Genomic DNA, 25,000 nt, shown 5'->3' with positions numbered 1-25,000 from the left:
TCCTTCAAAAACTTTTATATCTATCGTTTTCAAAAATTCCGCTAATCTGCGAAAGTAGATTTTTCTCAATATATTCCTTTTGCTAACGTTTATTACTCCCAGGAGCTCCATGGAATACGAAATTTTTCTCACTTTTTCTTGTATTCCTTGTTTTGAAAAAATATTGAGAATTTAATTCTACAATACCGTAACGTGCTTCTCTCCTGGGTGGGGTGGAAGAAAGCATACACATCTTTCGAATGAAGCTCCATTTGTTTATATTGCCACCGGAAGCTAAATATTGGATGCCAATCTAGCAGTCAGACAAGCTCACATATTTGCTAGCTGCGTTTCCGGAACATGAGTTTCGATGAGTCTTAGGTGCTGTCTAATTAATTATAATATTTATTTATTTTTTAAAATCGTTTTTGTTCCTTGTTTTGTTTGTTTAGAGGTGCAATATTACGTGCTTACGTGCAAAAACTAGAAGTGTTTAATGGAAGCAATTGGTGCCAAGAAATATAGGGTTATTTCACTTCGTACAGAGTAACTCTCAGACATATATATATATATATATATATATATATATATATATATATATATATATATGTGTGTGTGTGTGTGTGTGTGTGTGTGTGTGTGTGAGGATTAATCATAATTCTGTAGATTAAAATATACATAAAAATATATTCAAATTAAGTATTGTTTGAAACAAGGAATATATGGAAGAATTTTTTTTTCAATATATGTGCTGATGCGCAAAATATGTTTATTCTATAACTGAAAAATTTGCTAATTGCAATTCGTCTCTGATGATATGTGCCATTATTGAAAACCCATGGATTAAAAAAACAAATAGAGTTCTTTTCCATATATTCCTTGTTTCAAACAACAAATTCTTAATTTGAATATATTTTTACGTATATTTTAATCTACAGAATTTTACTTTAATCCTCACACTTATATTTAGCTCTATATTTAAATATTGAGCTTTAGTTTTTTTGGCTAGGATCGTCTTAAAAATATTACCTTACTGTAATATTCAATAAGACAATATTTTATTTGATTATCTAATCTGTGATTTAACTCATATATATATATATATATATAGCTGAACGTCTGTGTGTGTGTGTGTGTATGTGTGTGTCTGGTCACGAATAGGCTCCTATATGGTTGACCATTTAAAAAAACTGATTACATATAATGATAGAAGATGTATCGAGGATCAGGAATGGGTATGTTTGATCTGGCAGAACGGTAGTTCATAAAAATTGTTGGGTCTGCGTTCGCGCCTGTACTCCATGGAAATATTGCACAAAGTTTAACAAAGACTTTTCATATCTATCTGCGTAAGTATACTTTAATAATTATGTTTCAGTTTGAAGAAATATGGTATAATAAAATTATTGGGTGTTGGTTCGCGCCTGACCTCCATAGAATGTAAATATGTCACAAAGTTTAACAGGGTTTTTTAACAGGAGTGAGGGTCCACAATAACTCCTTAACTTTAATATTAATTCACGCTAGCTTTTATTTATTTTTTTGAGTTGAATCATATTGTGTCGAATAAATTCACCTCATAAATTAACGTTCTTATTAAAGTGAAAGCCAAAAAAAAAAAAAATGTCGGAACTTTAGACAATTCTCGACACAAATGTTGCATAATTCTGTTTTTCCTTCTCCACTTGCACGTGGCACTCTTTCGAAAATAGATAAATAGATAAATAAGAAAAAATAAGAACGTTACTTGTTATCGTATCAAAAGAAGGAAAAAATCTTGTTCACGTGATTACGTGTCTTTTTAAAAACATTTCCATAACCTTTTTATTTTTATTTATATATCTGTTTAAGCTTTTTTTTCAGTGTACTAGAAGGGATTCAGTTGATTACAACCCTTTCTGCGTGTTCTTTACATTACAATAGTACAACCCCGAATCCGACGGCGCAATACTACACCGTTCAATACTGTAAAACAGAAACGAAGTTGTTCTGCTTGAAAAGGGTGCCATCGATATAAATATGAATAATCATATTTATATCGATTCTTTGCTTTAAAAAACTAAAGTAATTACGTGTTTACTTTTTTAATATCCCATTTTGCTGTTTCGGATTATTTTACTAAAGTAAGTAAAGCTTCATTATTTTTCAAAACTGTTTTTGTTTCTTTGTTTTTCGATATTTTGTCGATATTATTTAGTAAGAGTGTTTAGCAGAAAATCTAACAAACGACTACCCGAAAAAATAAATATACAAGAAATAAATGTTACCATAGTCAATAAAAGTTCAGTTCATGTTTTTTTTTTGTTTTGAAATAGTTTATCATGCTCTTTACTTGAAATAATTTCAGCGAACCGAAATTAAAACGAAATTTGAGGCGATAATGAATTTTTATATAAACTACGCATGCCATAATCGAATATTCCTCAAGCACAAAACAACGGAAAACATTAAAATATGGTTATAAATATTCCTTACGTTGACGGAACTCTCTTAAATTGTTAACACAGAATGCTCACGTGTTCCTCCTTCAAATTGAAAACGGGGCTCTCCATTTCAAAGTCGCTGCCATTTTGAAAACCGGTTCGTGAATTAAAATTTTTTTTTTTTTACCAACTACTTAAAAATACAAACCAATGAACTTTTCTACCATAAAAGTAACTTTAATTGACTATGGTAACATTTATTTCTTGTATATTTATATTATTATATATATATAACATTTTCTATTTGTAAGGAAACATCATTTTGTTGGTCACTCTTGGCTACAAATGGAAACAAAGTTGATATAAAAATATATATTTTCGCGAAAATTATCTTTACTTTCATCATATTTTGTTTAGGGTAAAATTTTTGAGTATCAAAACCTATTTCTTTACAACCCCCTCCTTTTCATAACCTATCATACTTTCATCAATCACAGTCCATTTTCTGTAGGCTGTTTTTGAAACGCAACGACGGGTACTTCTACAAGTATATATATACAGTGTATCACAAAAGTAAGTACACCCCTCACATTTCTTCAAATATTTAAGTATATCTCTTCATGGAACAACACTGGAAAAATGTTTTTTTGACACAATGAAAAGTTGTCTGTCTGCAGCATATATAACAGAGTTAATTTATTTTCCCCTCAAAATAACTCTAAATATAGCCATTAAAAGCTAAATCCCTGGCAGGAAAAGTTAGTGCACGTCTTATGAAAAACTGTCAATATTAGCATACAACATGTCAACTCTCAATATTTTGTGTCGCTACCGTCATTATCCAAAACTGCCTTTACTCTCCTGGGCATGGAGTTTACCAGAGCTCCACATGTAGCCACTGGAATGCTCTTCCACTCTTCAATTACGACGTCTCGTAGCTGGCGGATATTTGAAACGTTACGCACCTCCACCTTCTGTTTGAGGATGCCCCAAAGATATTCTATTGAGTTCAAAACTGGAGATATGCTTGGCCAGTCCATCACCTTTATCCTCAGCCTCTCCATGCTTGTTTCAGTGAGCAATATTATTTAACCAGAGATAGCGAAACATGTATGCGTTGTTATTCGATACGCTGTTTTAAATGAGCATTTCTGAATTGAGACGACGTATATAACTGATGTTTGAAAGTGTTATAAGCTGATGTACAATGTTTCGATAGTTACATGCGTTCCTACTATCGCCACGTTTAAAAGATTCGGAAAACTATAAAGCTGGCGCACCTTAGCCAGAGTTGCTATTCGGGTCTGACTTTGAAAATCCGACAAGATAACTGTATATGGTAGAATACTTAAAACCATTTGTAACAAGCTGTGCGGAAGATGATGTCGCGGCAAAGAAAAAGGAAAAAAAAAAGACTTCAAAAAGAATAGAGTATACGTTAGAGAAGACGATCACGTTAGAGACGTGGATGACGTCACAGCCGCAACGAGAAATGACGCGTGGCGGGAGCATGAGGAAATAAATGTCATTGTTACAAAAAAGGAGTTAAGTTATTACTTGTCCTATGCTCCCTGTGACGTACTCTATTACAACGTGTTGGGTCTACGTGTGTAAATGTGTAGTACGTTATGTATCACCATTGATCGAATTCCGAACTGGTTTATTGCGTACGCTTTATGCCGGGTCGTTTGAAGACTGACCCTCATGCCGCTGTAGAGATGAAACAAAAACGCGATAATACCAGTCATATATCACAGGAAATTTATGACCCGATGCTGACCTCAAAAATGGATAGAGAAAAATCGGGAGAGTCAGTTACTTGAACGCCTATAGTTTAACGTGAAGTTAAAATATGTCGGTATTATACGGATACAAATACGCTACCTGAAGATAGAGAGCCACTACGAATTACAAGTACTTACAATGCTTTTTATATGCCATGAATAATGTTGGGTGTACGGGTTTTGTCTTTGTCAACTGTAAAGCATACGCAAATTGTTCTTAACATTCTTTTTCGTATCTTAGAAATTGTAATATTTCTATGCGAATTAGAAAGTAAATAGGTCTTACAACACCGTATTGTCTTTTATACCTTTCGTTTGTGAGATCTAGTTGAGGCTGCATGTACGGTTAATCAAAGTAGCTCTGTGTATTCATTGTCACTGACACACGTTTTATATTTATCCGAGCAAAACAACTGTAGATACTGTTTTGTTATAAAACACTTTTGAACTACATTTGCTGCGAGCACAGTTTACTCTTCGGCATCCAAAATGAAAATGCTTAAACTCGTTTCTGCGCATACACTCGCTTGAATTAGTAAAGACAAATTAAAAACATTTTAAGCCAATCAGATGCATTTCTCTGAGACATGGCCGTTTCAATGCACCTTGAATGCATAAAAAGCCAGATTCTTCTTCAGTTGAGCCAAAATCCACGACATGGCTAAGATCTTCGTTGCTTTATCAGGCTGGAGGTTGGTTCCTGCTATCTCAACTCACGCATACACACGTTAATATGCCTGCGCAGGCGGACATTAACAAATACATAGACACACAACGCATTAATTTTATCTCATAATCATCTGCTCATCAAAAACAATGTGTAACCTTATTTAAATATTCTAAACCTTTCTCACTGAACTTTCCTTCTACAATGAAAACAAATAAACATTGACTTTTATTATTAACTTTTAATCAAATATAATTTGTATAATTGAGTGGGGAATTTTGATTACGAATTTTCAAACCTGTAGACAATCCACGTCTATTAAAATAGCGATGCAGACTTCTTCGATATTTCAGCTAATAAATCTCCCTTGATCTGCAAGGAATCTAAAAAAAATATATTAACGTCCAATAAATTTCAAACATACATAAAGTATTTCTTTCGTGAATTTATGCTTTTTGAAATCATTATTTTATCTGTGTTTATCATATAACGCCTCTCTCATGCTAACTGTCTTTACGATACATTTAAAGCTAAATCTAAAAACAATCGTCATTAAAAATGATGTTTCTCTATAACCGGTCCTTTCCAAAAATATTTCCTTACAAATTGAAACCTCTAAAAAGTGAACCTCAAAAGATTAAGTAATTAATCTTTCATGTCTACGTTTCTGAATTTTTGAGATGAGGACTGGTTATTCGTATTTATTGTGATTCATCGACCTACTATTCTCATCTTGAGTGTGATTTTCACAACGCTTCGGTCGATATAACCTCCGACCTTCTTCAGGTGTATCTTGTCGAACTCGGGAATGCTTCTATCGAACTCAGGAATTTGGACGGAATTTCCAGCGGAACCCTTTATTTACTTCACAGGCATAGCGTGCTATTGTTCCGTCAGCCAATTGTATTTTGTTTTTGTTTTGTTCTAATTACTTAGGACCTCTATCCAGTCGGAATGGCTGACGGAACAAGAGCACGCTACTCCTGTGAAGTAAATAAAGGGTTCCGTTCAAAATTCCGTCCATGTTCCCGAGTTCGATAGAAACATTCCAGAGTTCGACAAGATACACTTGAAGAAGGTCGGAGGTTACATCGACCAAAATGTTGTGAAAATCACACTCAAGATGAGAACAGTAGTCCGATGAATGTAAATAATACGAATCTTTAATTTGTTACACAATATTTGCTAATTCTGTTAACTAACGTTGCTCCTTTAGTTATGACTTTACTCCGTGCCTCAAAGGCCTAACTAAACGTCGGATGAAAACTGGTAGTCGCAAAAACAAGCTACCAAACCAATCGAACTAACTTTTGCCCTCCAAAATAGAAATACGATATTTCGACACATTTCTTCATCCATTCCCTGTTTTCATACTTAATTTTAATACAGCTCCCTATCCCAGTAGCTTATTTTCAAGAAGTGCAGGCGTGTGGAACTCTCTCCCTGATGACAGTTTTCCTCCTACCTATAGCTTTGGTCTTTTCAATAATCACATTTCGTTTCTGTCTTTACGATAATCACATTTCGTTCCTGTCATATCCTTATATAAAGTGGTTTTATGCTTGTCTGGAGCGATTTTCATAAAAAAAAGTGATACCGCAATATCAAAAAATTGGAAGATCGTAATGTTTAATTAAGTTGGGCAAATGGCGGTACAAACAAAGAATTAAAGAAGTCGCATGAAGAATCAAGTATGTTTTATCGTATGTTTAAGCGTATGGTTCCCAAATCGATCTTTCCTAATAAATAATATCAACTGACATACAGCATCTCAGAGTTTGCAACGGATAATATCATAAACGACTGCAGAAAAAAAAGTTTGAAAATGGGATTCTACGTTCAAAAATCTAGATAAGAAAATGCATTGTAACTGCTTTTATGCTTCTACATTTTTCACTTTAATCATAAAGAAAATTCATAGCATTTTTTAAACACTATATATTTATTCAGTTTACCCAACATTACGAACTAAAAGTGTCCATCATGTCAGAAGAGTTCCAATAATTTGCTTACCTTTTAAGCATTGGTTATTAACCCGTGTTCAACAGTAAGACAGCAGAAGTTCTCTGAAACAAATTATGATTTTATTTTTATTAGCATGATACTATGGACTGTCTCTCCCACATCCCGGCCAGCCAGGATCCAAAACAATAGGAGGAAATTATTCACCAAGGAAACAAAGACGATTAGAAATAGGATAGGTAATCAAGTGGGAGATACCGAGAGGGCGAGCCATTTTCTGCCTAGATAAAGACGAGACGCTTAGGATTTCCGGTCAGGAGTCAATATATTTAGAGGGTCAGATTTAGTTTAAGGCAGTTGATTTTGCGGCAGTTTGCAGCTCGGAGTAGATCGGACAGAGAATCATCGGATAATGATATGAGCTGACGACTTCGAGTAAGAATACAAAGATGCCTCAATACACATCTATCCTACAGACAACTTTTGGGGGCCGTTTATCATGCACAAGCACACATGACGGTGTTTTCTCTTGTGAGTTTGCGTTGTTTTGTTTTCCTATGGTTGTAAACCAGTACTCGCACTCTCGGTGATCGCAAAGACGGTGAGACAGAAGGAGAAGAAAACCAAGTAACATAAGCATTAGGATCGGAGGTTGTCAAGAGGCAGCATATGGTCTTATACAGAATTATGCATATAAAAACTGTCAAGGCGTACTTTTTTTAGCGCTCGTCGTGTAAAGAACAAAAATCATGGGTCATCACTTAACTAGATTAGAAAATATTAGATGAGGATAAATTGTCAGATAAATGATAAAGAATATTGTGTGAGATTCGAAAACGATAAATAGGATGAACCAAATGAACTTTTAAAATGAACGATTTATGATATTATGATATTTTAAAATGGAAATCGCCCCAGACAAAGCATGAAGCCACTTGATAAAATAGCTAAAAATACTATTTCTAGGTAAAAAAAAAAATCAACGATAACTGATAGACGGATTTAAACCCAGAAAACAGCAACTCTTTTCCCTCTGTTACAAACATCATACATAGAATGTGAGGACTAAAGAATAAAATAAGGAAAGCGAAAAGTACGAGGCTGCCGAAGTTGATATTGGATTTGAAGACGAACATATTGTAGTCTGCAGGGAAGCAGTCCTGTGTTCCACAGACGAGAAGTGATCCTTACTATATCATACAAAATTATAAATCAGGAAAAGTTAGCGCAAACAGTTGGTGAGACATTGATCCACGCGTATTGCATTGAAAATGGCCAAGCGGTTGCAGATAAGTTGTCGCTCATTCCACTTTCAAATGATACCATAAGATGCAGAATCGACAAGCATGATCAACATATCCTCGATCAGGAAGCTGATCATTTAGTCAGGAACCTGACGAAATTTGGCGTTCAGTTCGAAGGAAGAACCTACACCGCTTGAATTAGTCAACTCATCTGTTGTTTTTCCAAAATAAGAAGAGATCAAGGAATAATTTTCTACTTTGTAAACCTTTCACAAAAATGTAAAGCAACTCATGTTAAAAATCTCGTGAACGACTTCTTTAGAAACAACATACCTTCGTGATACCGCGTGAGTGCATTTTGCTCACATTGATCTCTAATATACAGAGGCACAGATAGAGGTTATGGTCAATTCATCACACATTATCGCCAGGAATTGTATCTTGCACGAACATGCATTAACATAAATAACTACCTTATAAAAACACACCTGGATATTAAAAAGAACTTATCTAATGCACGGCGTAACAGAAGAAAAGTAAATATGATGAGAAGGAAGAGGCGCTGTTACTGATTGGGAGTTATTCACTCCTATACTTATGCTATCTTAATTTGTACCTCATTTAGTTCAGGAATAGTCTGTGGATTGTCTTGGTAAACAATATCATAGTAAAAAGTTGTGTGGGGGATTGAGGTCAAACTCAGTTAAACTCATGGAGATTGATGTTAAACTCAGTCAAACTCATTGAGATTGAGGTCAAACTCAGTCAAACTCATTGAGATTGAGGTCAAACTCAGTTAAACTCATTGAGATTGAGGTCATATTCAGTTAAACTCATTGAGATTGAGGTCAAACTCAGTTAAACTCATTGAGATTGAGGTCAAACTCAGTCAAACTCATTGAGATTGAGGTCAAACTCATTGAGATTGAGGTCAAACTCATTGAGATTGAGGTCAAACTCAGTCAAACTCATTGAGATTGAGGTCAAACTCAGTCAAACTCATTGAGATTGAGGTCAAACTCAATCAAACTCATTGAGATTGAGGTCAAACTCAGTCAAACTCATTGAGATTGAGGTCAAACTCAGTTAAACTCATGGAGATTGATGTTAAACTCAGTCAAACTCATTGAGATTGAGGTCAAACTCAGTCAAACTCATTGAGATTGAGGTCAAACTCAGTTAAACTCATGGAGATTGATGTTAAACTCAGTCAAACTCATTGAGATTGAGGTCAAACTCAGTCAAACTCATTGAGATTGAGGTCAAACTCAGTTAAACTCATTGAGATTGAGGTCATATTCAGTTAAACTCATTGAGATTGAGGTCAAACTCAGTTAAACTCATTGAGATTGAGGTCAAACTCAGTCAAACTCATTGAGATTGAGGTCAAACTCATTGAGATTGAGGTCAAACTCATTGAGATTGAGGTCAAACTCAGTCAAACTCATTGAGATTGAGGTCAAACTCAGTCAAACTCATTGAGATTGAGGTCAAACTCAATCAAACTCATTGAGATTGAGGTCAAACTCAGTCAAACTCATTGAGATTGAGGTCAAACTCAGTTAAACTCATGGAGATTGATGTTAAACTCAGTCAAACTCATTGAGATTGAGGTCAAACTCAGTCAAACTCATTGAGATTGAGGTCAAACTCAGTTAAACTCATGGAGATTGATGTTAAACTCAGTCAAACTCATTGAGATTGAGGTCAAACTCAGTCAAACTCATTGAGATTGAGGTCAAACTCAGTTAAACTCATTGAGATTGAGGTCATATTCAGTTAAACTCATTGAGATTGAGGTCAAACTCAGTTAAACTCATTGAGATTGAGGTCAAACTCAGTCAAACTCATTGAGATTGAGGTCAAACTCATTGAGATTGAGGTCAAACTCATTGAGATTGAGGTCAAACTCAGTCAAACTCATTGAGATTGAGGTCAAACTCAGTCAAACTCATTGAGATTGAGGTCAAACTCAATCAAACTCATTGAGATTGAGGTCAAACTCAGTCAAACTCATTGAGATTGAGGTCAAACTCAGTTAAACTCATTGAGATTGAGGTCAAACTCAGTCAAACTCATTGAGATTGATGTCAAACTCAGTCAAACTCAGTTAAACTCATCAACTATTTTCATTGAAATTAAATTATTAGTAAAACAATGCTATGAAACAATTCTATAAAACAATGCTATGAAACAATTCTATAAAACAACGCTATGAAACAATTCCTGTTTAAAGAATTTTGAAATAAACTAAGCTCTCAATTTCAGGTCCTTCTCTACAAATCTAATGTTTGGCGTTTAGTGATTATCACAACGGAACGTAATAAGCCTCGTTTTCGCCTGTAACAGAGTTATATGTGGGCGTGCAATAATAATGTTAAAACGAAATTCTTCAATGGAAGGCTAAAGTAAGGATAAAAGTGGAAAATACACGAGATGTTAAAAGATTAGAATTAAGATTCCGTATCAGGATATTGTGTCATAGACAAGAGAATTAGCAGGCTAGTAGTAGCTGTGAACATCTCTCTTTTGTTCAAAATCGGGTCCGAACAAGAGAGCGATGACGGTCGGCTTTATGATAACTGCTTCTGCTTCTATAGGTGATGCGCTGAGGGTATTATGCATATATATACTGGAAAATAAAAATGCAGCTTCTGAGACAATTCTTAAACAAATAATTGTGTAACATATTTATTTATTAGCGTCTACAGCCGCTGTTATTAAGATAAAGTTAGCGACTTCAGCAAAAAGGAGAGAAAGAAACAGATACGCCCGTTTCTTTCAGTCCGTGTGCATCGAAAAATCGTTTTAACACGAAGAGGTGCACCTGGCAACAATACACAAGAAATATAACATAGTTAATTACTAATAGATAAACTAATTGCCGGATGTACCAAAAATATCATTTGGATAAAAATAATGCGCTTAACATCAAGGAGCACATCCGTGAGAAGAAACAACTTAAACATGACCAATTGTCAAAAAATAAAATAAATGTTGGATGTATGAAAGGTCATTTGACAAGAGGTACATGCAGATGCAATCGAGTCGCACCGAGAGTAGAAAAACAATTAAGTTGGATTTTCGATTTATCGAAAAAATAAACATCACTGAATAAAACACCATACCAAAGGGACGTGACTACGGTGACAATGCCGTCCGAATTCGGACGTATGAGAGGTCACAAATTATAACAACCCAAATTTATACAGAGGTTAGTTAGTATTTTGAGCCCGCGAAAAATTAAAGGTCATGTTTCTGTGCATGTATATTCTCACGAACAAGCTAACATCTTTCACCGTCACCGATAACAAAGATATATCAATGTTTCATGGTTCATTTTAAGCTTAGCAGAAATACAATATATCGACTAAAAAGCATTTTTGACTAGCTTCATTCTTTCAGATGGATCACGTGAAAAATTGCCACAATCCCGAAGTGAAAGTGTTACTATGGAACTGACTGTATTCGAACTTGGAATCCTCAGGTCGACAGTTCGTGTTGTGATCCGTTTAGCCACCATCATCTCCTATCACTAACCTTTGAGCAAGATCTACAAGGTGTCACCAAAACAAGACTGCAGTTGTGATTTTACAGGTGATAAATGTGACAAGGCACATTTTTTCTAGTACACTACATGCTCAAGGTCCGAAGAGATAGAGAATCAGCTATATCTTGATCACTAGTGCTCTTCGACATGCAGTCATAGGCTGTTGTATCGTCTGTGTAGATGATAACAAAAAGTCAGGATATAATTTAGAAAATCTTTGTTGAAGATGAGGAGGAATTTGTGCCTAGAATAGAACTTTGAGGCATTGATTCTGTATGCTTTCGATTTTCTGTCCATCAAGAACTACTTTATGAAGATATCGCAGAGAAAAGATTTGTTAGTTGCGAAAGCATTGCCAGATATTCCATAGTTGCCAAATTTGTGAAATAATCCTTTTGTACCAGACCCTATGGAAGACCTTTGATATGTCAAGGGCTATTGCAATAAAAACAAACGCCACGTCACGTGATTCGCTGATTCTATATGATATGACGGTTAGCGCATCAACAGTTGATTTTGCAGGACGAAATTCGTATTGCTTGTGACTAAGTAAATTTTCTTTGCTTGATTTATTAGATTGAAGCAGCTTACTTATGACGCATAGGGGACTGATCGGTTTGTACTGAGATGCAGCAGGGTGGTTATCAGTATCTTCAGACGAATGAGATTTTCCAAATAAATAGAACGCCATTCTCCTTCAAGTAACTATTGCATATTTTTGTTAGAATAAGAGGACATTCTGGTAGCATTTTCTAAAGCACAGTGATTGAAATTGTTTACATGTATCGCATACATTTAACCTTTTTACTTTGCATGACTAATCCATTTCGACAAGCAGTACATTTAGAAAGTTTGAATAATTCGCAAAGATCCGGGGCGTAATCGATAAAACACTGGGTTAAACTCAGTTCTAAATGACACTCTTCTGAAGGTTAATGGTTAAATCTTCAGTGCGAGTGATACTAAGAATACAATTGCGAATTCCTGAAGACTTATACCTGATAATAACTAAAGGAACGTGAAAGTGCTACGCTGTCGAATAAATAAAGGGTTCCGTTTAAAATTCCGTGCTGATTCTAGAGTTCGACAGAAAGATTCCCGAGTTTAACAAACTACACTTCAAGAAGGTCGGAGATTATTATTGGCCAAAACTTTATGAGAATAACACTCAAGACGAGGACAGTAGTCCAAATAGTCCAAATTATCAATCCTATATATATGTAACACACGTCTATTTTAAATTGTTATATGTAACACACGTCTATATGTAACACACGTCTATTTTAAATTGTTATATTTAATTCATAGCATACCGAAAACATTTCAAAGGATATAAAATCTACAATTAATCGTTCTATCAAAGGATGACGCAGCATCCTTAAAAATAATTAAAAGAAAAACAAAAAACAAACAAACTATTTTCTTGTTTTTCTTCATCTTTGACGTTTTTTTTTTTTTCTTGAATTCGGGTGATCAGTTCTCACCAATTTCCTATACTAAAAGCAGTAGCCGACATTTTAAAATGGCGGATAAATTTATTCTTCCTAAAAATGGCCGCGTACAATAAGAAAAGGGTTGGTAGTGAAAAAAAAAAAACAAGGATAAAAATTAAAAAATAAATTAAAATAAATACAATAATAACTAAAGTAAAATCAACGAACATGTACAAACAAAAATACAAACAAAAATACAAACAAAAACAAACAATTAAACAAACAAAAATACAAATAAAAATACAACAATTAAACAACACGAACTTCCAACTATCATTTTTACAACGCAGGCAATAATCTAGCAAGAATAGTTATCGTCTGCTAAAAATCTCTAGAAAATTTAATCAGTTTGTATTTAGTTTATTTTAAAATCAGATTAGTTCTAACACAAACCTTACGCTTAAAACAAATCAATATTACTTTTTTTTTTTTACTTTGTTTTTATGATTATTTTCTTTAAAATGAATATGCGCTTTTTTAAAAACTACATATGTTATTATTATAATTATCGCTTTTTTGTACTAGCATTCAGTGTAGGACCAATAACATATCGATTATTTATGTACAACGCGATATTTACCGAAATCAACGGATATTCACGAAAGTTAACGAATATTAACGAAAACTGACGGTTACAAAAATGAAAAAGAAAGCAGACGATACAAAAAATGAAACAAGGAAAACGTTATCAAAAGATACACTGTTTTACATCATCAAACATTTTCTCCACAGCCTGTAGAAGAAAATCGATCATGTCTTAAACTGTTTCCATATTGATCTCCTTCCTACGATGAGATGACGTGACACAAGGGTCGGAAAATGTGATTTGAAGAGCTAGCATCCTAGAGAAAGAGCACTCTGGCATGTAAAAAATGTCTGGTCAGCCCCGTCGGCATTCCCCGATAGGAGGCGATTAGCAATAAATCCATGGCGAAACTTGAGAAGGTGGACCTGATGGCCAAAGCCATATCTTAATTAACAAGGAACAAACCATCTCAGAGTGTCCTCTCAAGGGAGCTGATTTTTCCCTCCACTGAATTTATAACTGCGTTGCAGTAGGAAGCCGGTAAATTTATTATGCTATGCTTTTATCAAAATTACTAGCAGGCCGCTCTACGTTGCCCGGTCGTAAAACATGCATAATATTATATTTTAATTGATGCTTATATCTCCTTAATATAGTCAATTCTCTACTATATATTGGATAATAATCAATAATGATTCCAAGAGTTATAAAATAAAAGACTTAGGTACCATATGCTAGAATTGAAACTAAAACGTTTAACGCTCCCGGTTTAGTTGCTATTTATCCCCTCAGCGTCATTGCCGTCTGAGCTACGCACAGATGGACACAAGAGTTGAAAATTAAGCGACTTTAAGCTATGAATTTTCAATTTCGAGCATGCGCAAAAGTAACAGCAGGCGTAATGTTTCATTCAACTTATCTTGCCAAGGTCGACTGTTTTGTTCCTAATTCTGACCAATTAGCATCGATTTTTGCCGGTTAAAAATCAAAGCAGAAGTGTGGACAATTTCAAATATCCTATATATAGAGAGATTTCAACTAAGTAGACCAAATATTCAGAGAAGAGTTTGGTAGAGACTTTTCGCACACCCACCAACAAGATTACTTATTATATATATATATATAGAGAGAGAGATAGAGATAGAGATAGATAGATATATAGATAGATATACAAATATCTCCATGTTCTAGAACGTTTTCATCTTAAATTCTATACAATTATGCAGAATGTAGAAACTATGCATAAACAGAATTCAACGAAATAGTGAAACAGAACCAATCATCTAATAAGAGACCATAAAAATTAATTAGTAATTAATTAACGTCGGTTTTTCTAACGAATATACAAAATAGTTAACATCTATGTAGTCGCTCACATAGCCATGACTGGGTATATCAAAAAGTTCCTTTAATAATTTTTAAAAAGAAGCAGTGGGATTTGAATATCAATGTCAGAGTGAGGGGAAAAAAACTCAACTTATATGTATGTAGATAGATTAATGCAACAAGATACACATAAACAAGGGACACATATATTAAGCATACCTAAAAAATATGTAGAATAAATTTATTTACAGGTAGGTATTCGACTGAGCCCCAATCTATGGTTCCCATCTCCTGTAAAACATTTAAAGCAATAACTCGTCTAGCTACAACTATCATTATCAAAAAGTTTTCCTTTCTCCCTTTCTATACGTAGAGATAAACGGAGCAAAGTTTCTTTCCTATAACCATCCGTACACAATACAGCAGGGCTGCTTCCCAACTGACAACAAAAAGGTCGTTTTCAAGTCCAGCCTAAACAAATTCTTGTTGAGCCATCATTTTAAATAATCTAATTCTGACAAATTTAACCATCGCTACCAATCATCACGGATCTGTCTCACTTTACATCTGACAAACTCATTCAACGTTATCCTCGAGTGGCTTTTGGGCTTTGATAAGTGGCGACGCTTTAGTGAGAAAAATAAAATAAAAAAAAAATTAAAAAAAAAAAGTACAACACATTTATTTATTTATTTATTTTGCTTTTCGAAGTCTTTTTAGTATCATCTGCTTTTTTTGTGTTCGTTAATTTCCATAAATTTCTTTAAGGCGTTTTAAGGGAATTAACCGAACCGTCTTGAGTTGTATAGTGTATTAGTACCGATGTGAAGACTTAAAACGTCTTTTTGAGATTGTGTTACTGCTTATAGATAAAGCGAAATAATACACGTTAGTTTGATGTTTTTTTTTGTTTTTTTTTTTCAGTTTAGGAAGAAATATAAATTTATCTGAATGTTTATCAGTTATTGCAAAAAAAATCGATTTTGATTTGTAGGACAGAAAACATGAAATAAATAAGGGTTGTTTTTGTTGTTCATTTTAGGGAGAAATGTACATTTATAAAAATGGTTATCAATTATTAGGAAAACCCCATTGTTTATACATTTATTTTAGTTTAAATGGTTTTATATTAATTATTATCAAATTATCAAATAAAAAATTATCAAATTTTATATTATTATCAAATATATATTTACAATTATTTCACTAGTATTTTAATTTTATTTGTAAATTTCAATTTCTAAACAATAAATAATTCCAAATGCAGTTGCTGCAAATACAATTAGAAACAATGTTAAAGACGTTACGCTTAAACATTGTCATTATCATAGGTCAGACCTGTTGAATTAAACGGACTAATTTTTGTGTGCGGAGGATTGGATGCTGAAACTGACCAAATCAAAGCTTAACGTTGTGATCCGCTGGCGAACTATTTAAAGCCTTTTGTGGACGAAAGAAGACAAACCCTTTTCGAATGGGACGCCTTTTTAAATGAATTAGGCACTGCCTGTGGATGGATTTGAACATTTTGAATCATAAATTAACTAGGCGTTTCTTTCTTTTTAATTGGAGTTTGTAAATAAAATCCAAACACAAAATAACTGTACGACTATATGTATGTATGTATGTTTGTATGTATGTATACATATATGTGTGTTTATGTATATGTATGCATATGTGTGTGTGTATATATGCATAGATTTATACAAATGTGTGTACATATATGTATACATATGTGTACACACACATTATAATTCTCTCTCTCTCTCTCTATATATATATATATATAGAGAGAGAGAGAGAGAGAGATAGATAGATAGATAGATAGATATAGATATACATAGTCAGATAGAATTTAGCTTTTTAATCATATTGCATTGAATAAAATAATGTCATTCTTTGTTTTGTCTGTTGTTGACCATTCTTTTCCAAATTCTAACCAACTTTTGCAAGTCAGGCGGAATTTCCAAAAGATATTTTCTCGCGTTGACATTTCTGTTTCTTTCCCGTTCTTACGACAAGTTACAGAGTTATCTTGCAGTGGAAGCATAACACATGTACACATTATCATGAGATATCACATTCAGAATATGTCGATGTGTGTCAATTTATGTTATTATGAAAACGGCGTCCGATTAATTGAAATCGTTCGATAACATTATTGCTTCTTAGGAAAGTAGAATATGTATTTACAGATTATTTCTTTTCAATCATTTCCATTGTTATTTCAAGAGTTATAAAATAATAAAACTAAGAATTGAAGCTAAAACGTTTAACGCTCCAGATTTAGTTGCTAATTTATCCCTCCAGCGTCATTGCCATCTGAGCTACGGGCAATAAAAATTCAAATTAAAACTTTAATAAAAAAATTGTAGGATTTTCTGACTTTTTAGTGGTTGATTTTCTGGCTTTTTTAGTGGTTGATTTTCTAACTTTTAAGTGGTTGATTTTCTGAGTTTTAAGTGGTTGATTTTCGGACTTTTTAGTTAGTGATGCTCGGACTTTTTAGTGAGTGATTTTCGGACTTTTTAGTTAGTGATTTTTGGACTTTTTTAGTGGGCGATTTTCCGACTGTTTTTAGTGGGTTGTTTTCTGACTTTTTTTAGTGAGTGATTTCTACCTGTTTTAGTAGGAGATTTTCTGACTTTTTTAGTGGGCGATTTTCTGACTGTTTTTACTAAGTTGTTTTCTGACTTTTTTAGCCGGTGATTTTCTGATTTTTTTTAGTGAATGATATTAAACTTTTTTTTTGGTGGGTGATTTTCTAACTGTTTTTAGTGAGTTGTTTTCTGACATTCTTTTTTTAGTGGGGGAAATGAAACGCATAAATTTTGGGCCGCATCTACTTAATAGATGTAATAGTCAGTCTTTCTGCTTTTGAAATCAATAAAATGTGAGTTACAGTTATTTTTTTTTTATTAAAATTGAAGCTTTAGAATACAAAACGCGATAAACGCCATTTTAAAAATTACGAAACTATCACTGCAAAAACTCAACTACATCACAAAATATTTTACATAATATGATAACCGGCATGATTTTCTGTGTGCTCTCAATTAAAATAAACTTTTAGTCAAAGTCTCGATTTGATATGTTCATTCTTTTATTGTTTAATGTCTCAATTTAAACGAAATTGAATTGATCGAGTTTCGCATTCGAATTTTCGAAAAGATGACTTCCGTCAGTCGAAAAACTGGAGATATAAAAGAACTATAAGGAAAACTGTTTAGGTAATTAACCGATGACCTGCGTAAGATTAAAATTTGGGAAAGAATGAATAACAAGCTCAATAAACACGTCGTGTCAATCTTATTCAACAATATTTTCCCGAAAGAATAAATAATGCCTAACTATATACTCACAAGCAATATATATATATATATATATATATATATATATATATATATATATATATATATATATATATATATATATACATATATATATATGTATGTATGTATATATATGTATATATATATATATGTATATATATGTATCTGTATATATATACACACACACACACTTAATGTATTTTCATTGTTTCTTCTTTGTATGTTGTGTGGACTTGTTTTTATATATTTAATGATTTATTAATTTTTAAAAATCCGTACGCCTCGGGCCCAATATGTTTTCCTTTCAAGATAGAGATCCTCAGCGCGGGTGAACATTTATAGTTACCATTGGTCGGTTGGTGCTATCCGTAATTGTAAACTGTGACTCCTTGGTGACTACCATTTTACGGACGTCCGAACTCTGGGTAACTGTGTATGAGGGACGCCGCGCGGCTTTTAGCGGGGCCTCAATAGTCAGTTTCCCATCTTCGCTTAGGAAGGCGTTCACGCTCATCGGGTCGACCGTCTCCGGTAACTCAAACTCCTTATTGAACTCCTTGTGTATCGTGCGCCCTTCCATCTTCTCCTCGTGTCGCGCCGTCACGATTAACTTCCGGTCCATGGTTTTCACGACAATGTCTTCCGGTTTATATTCTCCGATGTCGACCTGAAGATGAAGCTTTCTTGCACCGTCTGGTTCGGTGATAATGGAGTTCTGTACTGTGCTCTTGTGGGTCAGGTTAGGGACGGTTTCGCATTTGATTGGCAAGAAGGTCGTCTCTTTATTCTGCACCGGCTGAAGCATCGGCCCTTCCACCGTGAGGATGTTGTCTTTGCTCATGACGCACGTTATTTTATCCTGGTCGACATCTCTGGGGATATCAATTTGCCGGCTGTATTCGCGGCTGAAGGTCGAATTTCCCTTTTTCTCTTCTGTCTTGCCGAAGATGACAACTTTGTTGTCTTGGACCTTGACTTGGATTTCCTCGGGACTAAAGTCGCTGACATCGAAGCGAACTTTGAACTTACGGTTTCCCTGGTCGTCGAATTCGTAAAGGCTTCGAAAGGCGTCGACCTTGCTAAACTTGTCGCTGGTGTCCGTGGGGGCGAGAGTAAAGAAATCGTTACGCATCTTTTCGAACTCTTTATCCCACTGCGATCGGCGATCGTTTAACTCAGTCTGGACGTTTTCCCAAGTCTTTATTTGACGGTCCTCGAAAGTCAAACTGTCCTTCTTTACCGGAATATGCAGTTCGGTGCGGTAATGGGCCATCGTGCTTTGGCTCTGTGTTTCTTGTCTCACCGAAGGAAATTCCTTATAAACCTGAAAGAAGAAGAAGAAAAAATTAAAAGAGGCAATTATTACGATTTATTCAGTTTACAAAGTAAATGGAAATACGAGGGGCGTTCCAAAGGAAATGCCTCCTAGTTTTTATATTCCGCTCGACTGGATCAAAGGGGATTGCAAATTAAATTGTTAATAATGACTGAACTTATGCATTCATGACCTGGTGTGAGACTCTAAGAAACTAATTCCTGTCATGGACGTACGCCAGAAGCAGAGAGGCGTCAGTGAATTCCTGGCAAAAGTGCATACAGACTGGTGGTGGCTATGTAGAAAAATAAATTCTGTAGCACAAAAGATATCACTTCCGTCTTTGTAGCTCTTCAACTTTTGAGTTAAAAAATAAGCTTCAGTATTGGAGCGACCCTCTTATGAAAAAGCGCGCTACATACGTCCATGCTCAGCCATCGTTCATCACTGATAAAAGTGCATTGGGAATGGTTGTGACTATGTAGAAAAATAAATTCTGGAGTACAAAAGTTTGCTCGTTTTAATGGTTCAGCTCCCCTTCCCGTCTTCATAACTCTTCAATTTTTGGATTAAAAAAAAAAATAAGAGGCTTTACTTTAGGAACGACCCTCGTAGCTCAATCTCTCGGAAAATAAAATTCATAATAGACTGGAAATGAAGAAAGAATTCGAGCGAATGAATGTTAACAAAGTATGAAAAAACTGCTACTAAAATTCCACCCATTTTGTCTTGCCGAAGATGACCACTTTGTTGTCTTGGACCTTGACTTGGATTTTCTCGGGACTAAAGTCGCTGACATCGAAGCGAACTTTGAACTTACGGTTTCCCTGGTCGTCGAATTCGTAAAGGTTTTTTAAGTGGTTTCTCTGAACAATTCTAAGCAGTTGTCCACTAGTGTAAAAGTACAACTTTTTTTGGTTTTCAGTTGAAATATCTGGAGAGTGCATAGCATGGGTATTTACATTTCAGGACCAAATCGAGAACTATCACACCAATAAATGTGTGTTTTTGTTTTTAAAAATAGATTTAAGAAAATTATAACACAAAATACAGTTTTTTTTTTTAAACACAAATTAGAGATTAAAAATTGTTTTTGTAACAAAGAGAAAATTCTGCAATTTTCCAACGCGTAATATCTATAGAATTAAAATAAATATATAAGAAACCTATGATCATAAAACAGAGTTTTCTACCTCTGATGTACGCTTGTCTGCCCCTGCTATGTACTCTCCAAATATCCCAAGTGACCCCCCCCAAAAAAAAAACAAACGTTGTATCTTCGCACTAGTGCACAAGTGCCAAATTCTATAAAATCTCCTTGCTGTTAGGAAACAAAACACAGCTTACTATTTGGGAAAGGAGACGAAATAATTAAAAATAAAATAAAACAAAACAAAACAAAAAACCCACTTCACTTGTTAGCTTGTTGACAAAAGCCAACCGTTGTAAGTTAGTAAAGGCGTTTTTTTATATCTCGCTTCAATATTAATAAGTTGCAGAACATTTACAAATAATCCCTATATATATAAAATGAACTCATTTCCCCCTCTGATTTTAACATTAATAGGATTAAAAATCAAGACATTTAATGCAAATGCAATACGCGCAAACTGCAGCACAATATCTGAGGTGTGTTATAGGCCTATTACCTATCCACTTCCTCGATAATCGTAGATTCCTATATTCTATCTGCTGAGAGTTCACTGCGAAAATTCCCCCGCCACCACTGAACACCGTTGCGGGATCGTCAACACGAGACAGTTACGGAGTAACACCGGTTTGTTTTTGTTACTTTATAGTTGCTTAAAAAACTGGATTAGAATTTTAATTTCGTTTTGTAATTGATTAAAAAAACTGGAGTGGACTGGGCGAAACGCACTATGGAGTTAAGCGAATCGAAGGGTTATTTATGTCATTTTTTTTCGTCTTTCGCTGTGTTTTTTTGTTTTTGTTTTTCCGTCATTTGTTCCCTGTTTTATGCTTTTTTGTTTTTCCGATTTTTTAAAAAGAAGTTTTACGTTTGTTCGCTGTTTCTTTTTTGTTTGTTTTTTGTTTGTTTTGGTTTTGCCGATTTTTTTAAAGAAGTTTAAAATCGTTTTTATTTTTATATTTAAACAGGGTTATTACTTCGCTTAGTCTTTACTTTACCCCGTCCCCTCCCACCTTACACACAACCGGGCAACACCGATTACCCCCTCTAGTATTCTATAAATACATACATTCGTACATAAAAATATTATAAAATGAATAAGTCATAAAGAAAATAGAGATCTTATGTCTGTATATCTATAACCAAAATGACGTCACAGTTGTCAATGTCATTGTCTTGTATTCTAACATTTTTACTTTCTGAATATTTTGAAGGGTTTAATCTTGCAAAGATATGCGTTTGGCGCACGCATATGTCTGCTAGTTTATATATAATACAGTTAATCTTACTGGATAAAACTTGCGGGTGTGTGTGCTTTAAGTTTTCTATGGAACTGTTTAAAATGAAAAAGTTATCAAAATATTTATACTCAATTAACACTCTGGGCGATAATTTTTTTTTGTCGAAAAACGCTGTTTTAATCGTATTGTTCAAATGACTCTGTAAGCTTAACTTTCCATCCGTAGCATATCAGTAGAATTATCAAAATAAATTGGAAAATTTGACCAGTTTACATATTATGATGGCGACCATCTTGAATTTATAATGAGGTTGAACATTCACTCATTGAAAATTGTCGCTTTCTCACGCAACAGCCGAATTGCCTATATTTGTACTGTTGCGTCTTATATTGGAAACAAATCAGTTTTGCATGTAGTATTGCCTGCTATTAAAAGTGGTAGACCCGACGCAATTTTGCGCCAAGAGGGTAAATTTAATGAAAATAAAAATGATTGATTGATAGAATTATTTTAATTTCTATCAACGTCTCATAAAAACAATAATTTGGTAAAAATTTTAAAAAATAAAACAAAACAAAAAACTATCAAACATTTATTGGCTTAGATTTAAAAAAAAAAATAAATTTAAGAGTGAAAAATTAAATTCTATTGATGGAATGTCGAAACATTTTGTACATCGTCCAAAATCGGCATTAATTATTGAAATATATTCATTGATGTATTATCTGTCTATCGATGTTAGCACTTTCTAACATCTGACGCTATTCTCTGTTTCTATACATCTACTATCAGGCCATGTATGGAGTATTATTGTCGTATTTGGTCTGGTGAATCTGTCTCATTTGAAGGTTCTTGATAAATTACAGAAACGTATCCGTAAGTTGATTGATTCCATTTTCTTTTTCTATGCATCTTAGTGGCGTTGCTGGTCTCAGTCTTTTCTATGAATACTATTATTGCATTGTTTTCTCCAGGATTTTCTGATCTATTCTATGCTTCCTTTGTTTCAGCTCGATTACCTCGTTGATCTAGTGGTCATCATTAATTTACTTTTCTGATACCGCATTATAATACAGTTTCCGACTCCAGTAGCTTCCTTCCGCGAATTATAGGCTTGTGGAACTCTCTTCTTTCTGTTTCCCTCCTACATATAGTCTTGGTCTTTTTCAAGACTAAAGCCAATAAGCATCTCCTGTCTTTGTGATACTCATCCTTCGTTCTTGTTTGTTCCTTACAGCAAGTAGCTTCATACCTTGTCTGGGGGCGATTTCCATAAAATGAATAAATAAATAAATAAATAAATAAATAAAAGGACGGGGTAAGTGAACGAAACGAAAATGAAAATAAAAAAAATTTCGGGCAGCATCGGGCATGGAGAGATAGTAAGAAAGAAATCGGGAACCCGGAATGTTTCTCACGCCTGCAAAGCTGAATGTCATAAAAAGATTAGAATACAAGAGATTGTATATTGCTTTATCGATTATTCGTTCGTGTAAATAGTTTATGTATATTCGTTTGTGTACATATGACACGTGACTGAAGAGGACACTCATTGATTAACTTAGCATAAATTAGCATTCGTTAAGCCGATCAGTTCTGTCACGAAAAATAAATAATTTACGCAAATCAGTCATTCAAATCTAACCCTAACCCTAACCCTAACACATCTCCTCTATGAAATATTTGAATAAATAATAATCTGTCTTCATCATTTGTTTTTGTAAGTCCACAAAATGTGGGACAATGCAAAGTTTTTTTCAGAATGCAGGAAGTAGGTGATAAATTATTTTAACATAGTGCCGTTTGGAATTTATGAATAAGAATGTTCTCGGACTAGTTCAAATAATAACACAAACGCATCTCTAAAGCCAACCGATTTTTCGGTTCTAGAAACAAGCTTAATTTATGGTAGAAAAACATTTTTTTTAATGCAGATTAAGGTCGATTTAACGACCGAAATATCAGTTGGCTTTAAAAGCTTTTTATGTGCCAGGATTATAACTAATTTATAGGATTTATATGTATTCAAATCCTATCAATAGTAGTGTCCTGATCAATAGTGTGTAGAACACGCAGGCCACGCTCAAATATTATATATAAAAAAAAAAGAACTTATATTTTCGTATAAAACTTGTTCCTAAAGAAATATCACAAAAATGAGAAAAAAAAACAGACGTCACGTGACCTTGCTTTTAACTCTGCCCGCCGCATTTCAAAAGCAATCCGTGCGGTGGAAGTCACTTTTGGCGCTCAAAAGTAGAAATCAATAGTTTGGAACCGGTGGCAAGGCAAATTATTTAAGGCCAGATTTTTCTTTATGTAAAACAGTTGTGATAAACTCTATCACAGCGATTATTTCACTCATGTGGACTTGTGTAAGCTAAATTCAATTCTTAACTCACTTAACTGAAGAGAACTCGAATGACTACTGAAAAGAACTTGAATGACTACTAGAGAGAACTTGAATTCTAGACACTATCCTCGAGTATCTAAGATCTTTCTGTACAAGGATTTGTCAGGACAACTTGGCACGAGGATGCTTTTCCCTACAAGTAAACCCTGACTAAATATTCAAAATCACAGAGTATTCGCTGCCCAAATAAGATTTTAGAATTTTAGACTAACACAAAGTGGCGTATACAATGGAATGGTACACTTTGTTCAAGTGGTGTTGCCTTCTAAAGAGAACTTGGATGCCTTCTAGAGAGAACCTAAATGCATCATATATATATATATATATATATATATATATATATATATATATATATATATATATATATATAACTACTTAATTTACTCACATAAAATTAATATACGAAAGTATAGATTTATGCGTAAACTTTAAGTATTTACTTCAAAAGTGCTCAATACGTAGTTAGAGCTAGTTCATTTGCATTAATTTTTGGAATTCAAATCACAACTTATAATATAAATATCTTTATATGCCCCAATCACGTTGACACACCAGTTCTCGCCATATCACCGAAGTTAAGCAACGTTGAGCTTGG

The 25,000-nt window shown here is 34.0% G+C and overlaps 1 protein-coding gene across 5 annotated transcripts in view; it reads right to left on the bottom strand.

Moving 5' to 3' along the window:
- Nucleotides 1-25,000, bottom strand: part of LOC145260475 (major egg antigen-like) — a 165,899-nt gene that overhangs the window by 17,199 nt on the left and 123,700 nt on the right. For 3 of the 5 annotated variants that reach the window (XM_080118572.1, XM_080118574.1, XM_080118576.1), the window contains one exon: nt 15,616-19,610. In XM_080118572.1, coding sequence (XP_079974698.1) covers nt 18,606-19,610 — 1,005 coding nt within the window. In that variant the 3' untranslated portion in view covers nt 15,616-18,605. Of the gene's footprint in view, nt 1-15,615; nt 19,611-25,000 lie in introns of those variants that run through there. The other 2 variants (XM_080118573.1, XM_080118577.1) reach the window with 1 other exon arrangement.

Source organism: Euprymna scolopes, chromosome 36 (assembly GCF_053919585.1).
Source record: "Euprymna scolopes isolate OS-2025 chromosome 36, ASM5391958v1, whole genome shotgun sequence".
NCBI classification, from domain to species: domain Eukaryota; kingdom Metazoa; phylum Mollusca; class Cephalopoda; order Sepiida; family Sepiolidae; genus Euprymna; species Euprymna scolopes.
Note: the sequence above shows the minus strand (reverse complement) of the source record. Positions and strands in the feature narration are given on the sequence as shown.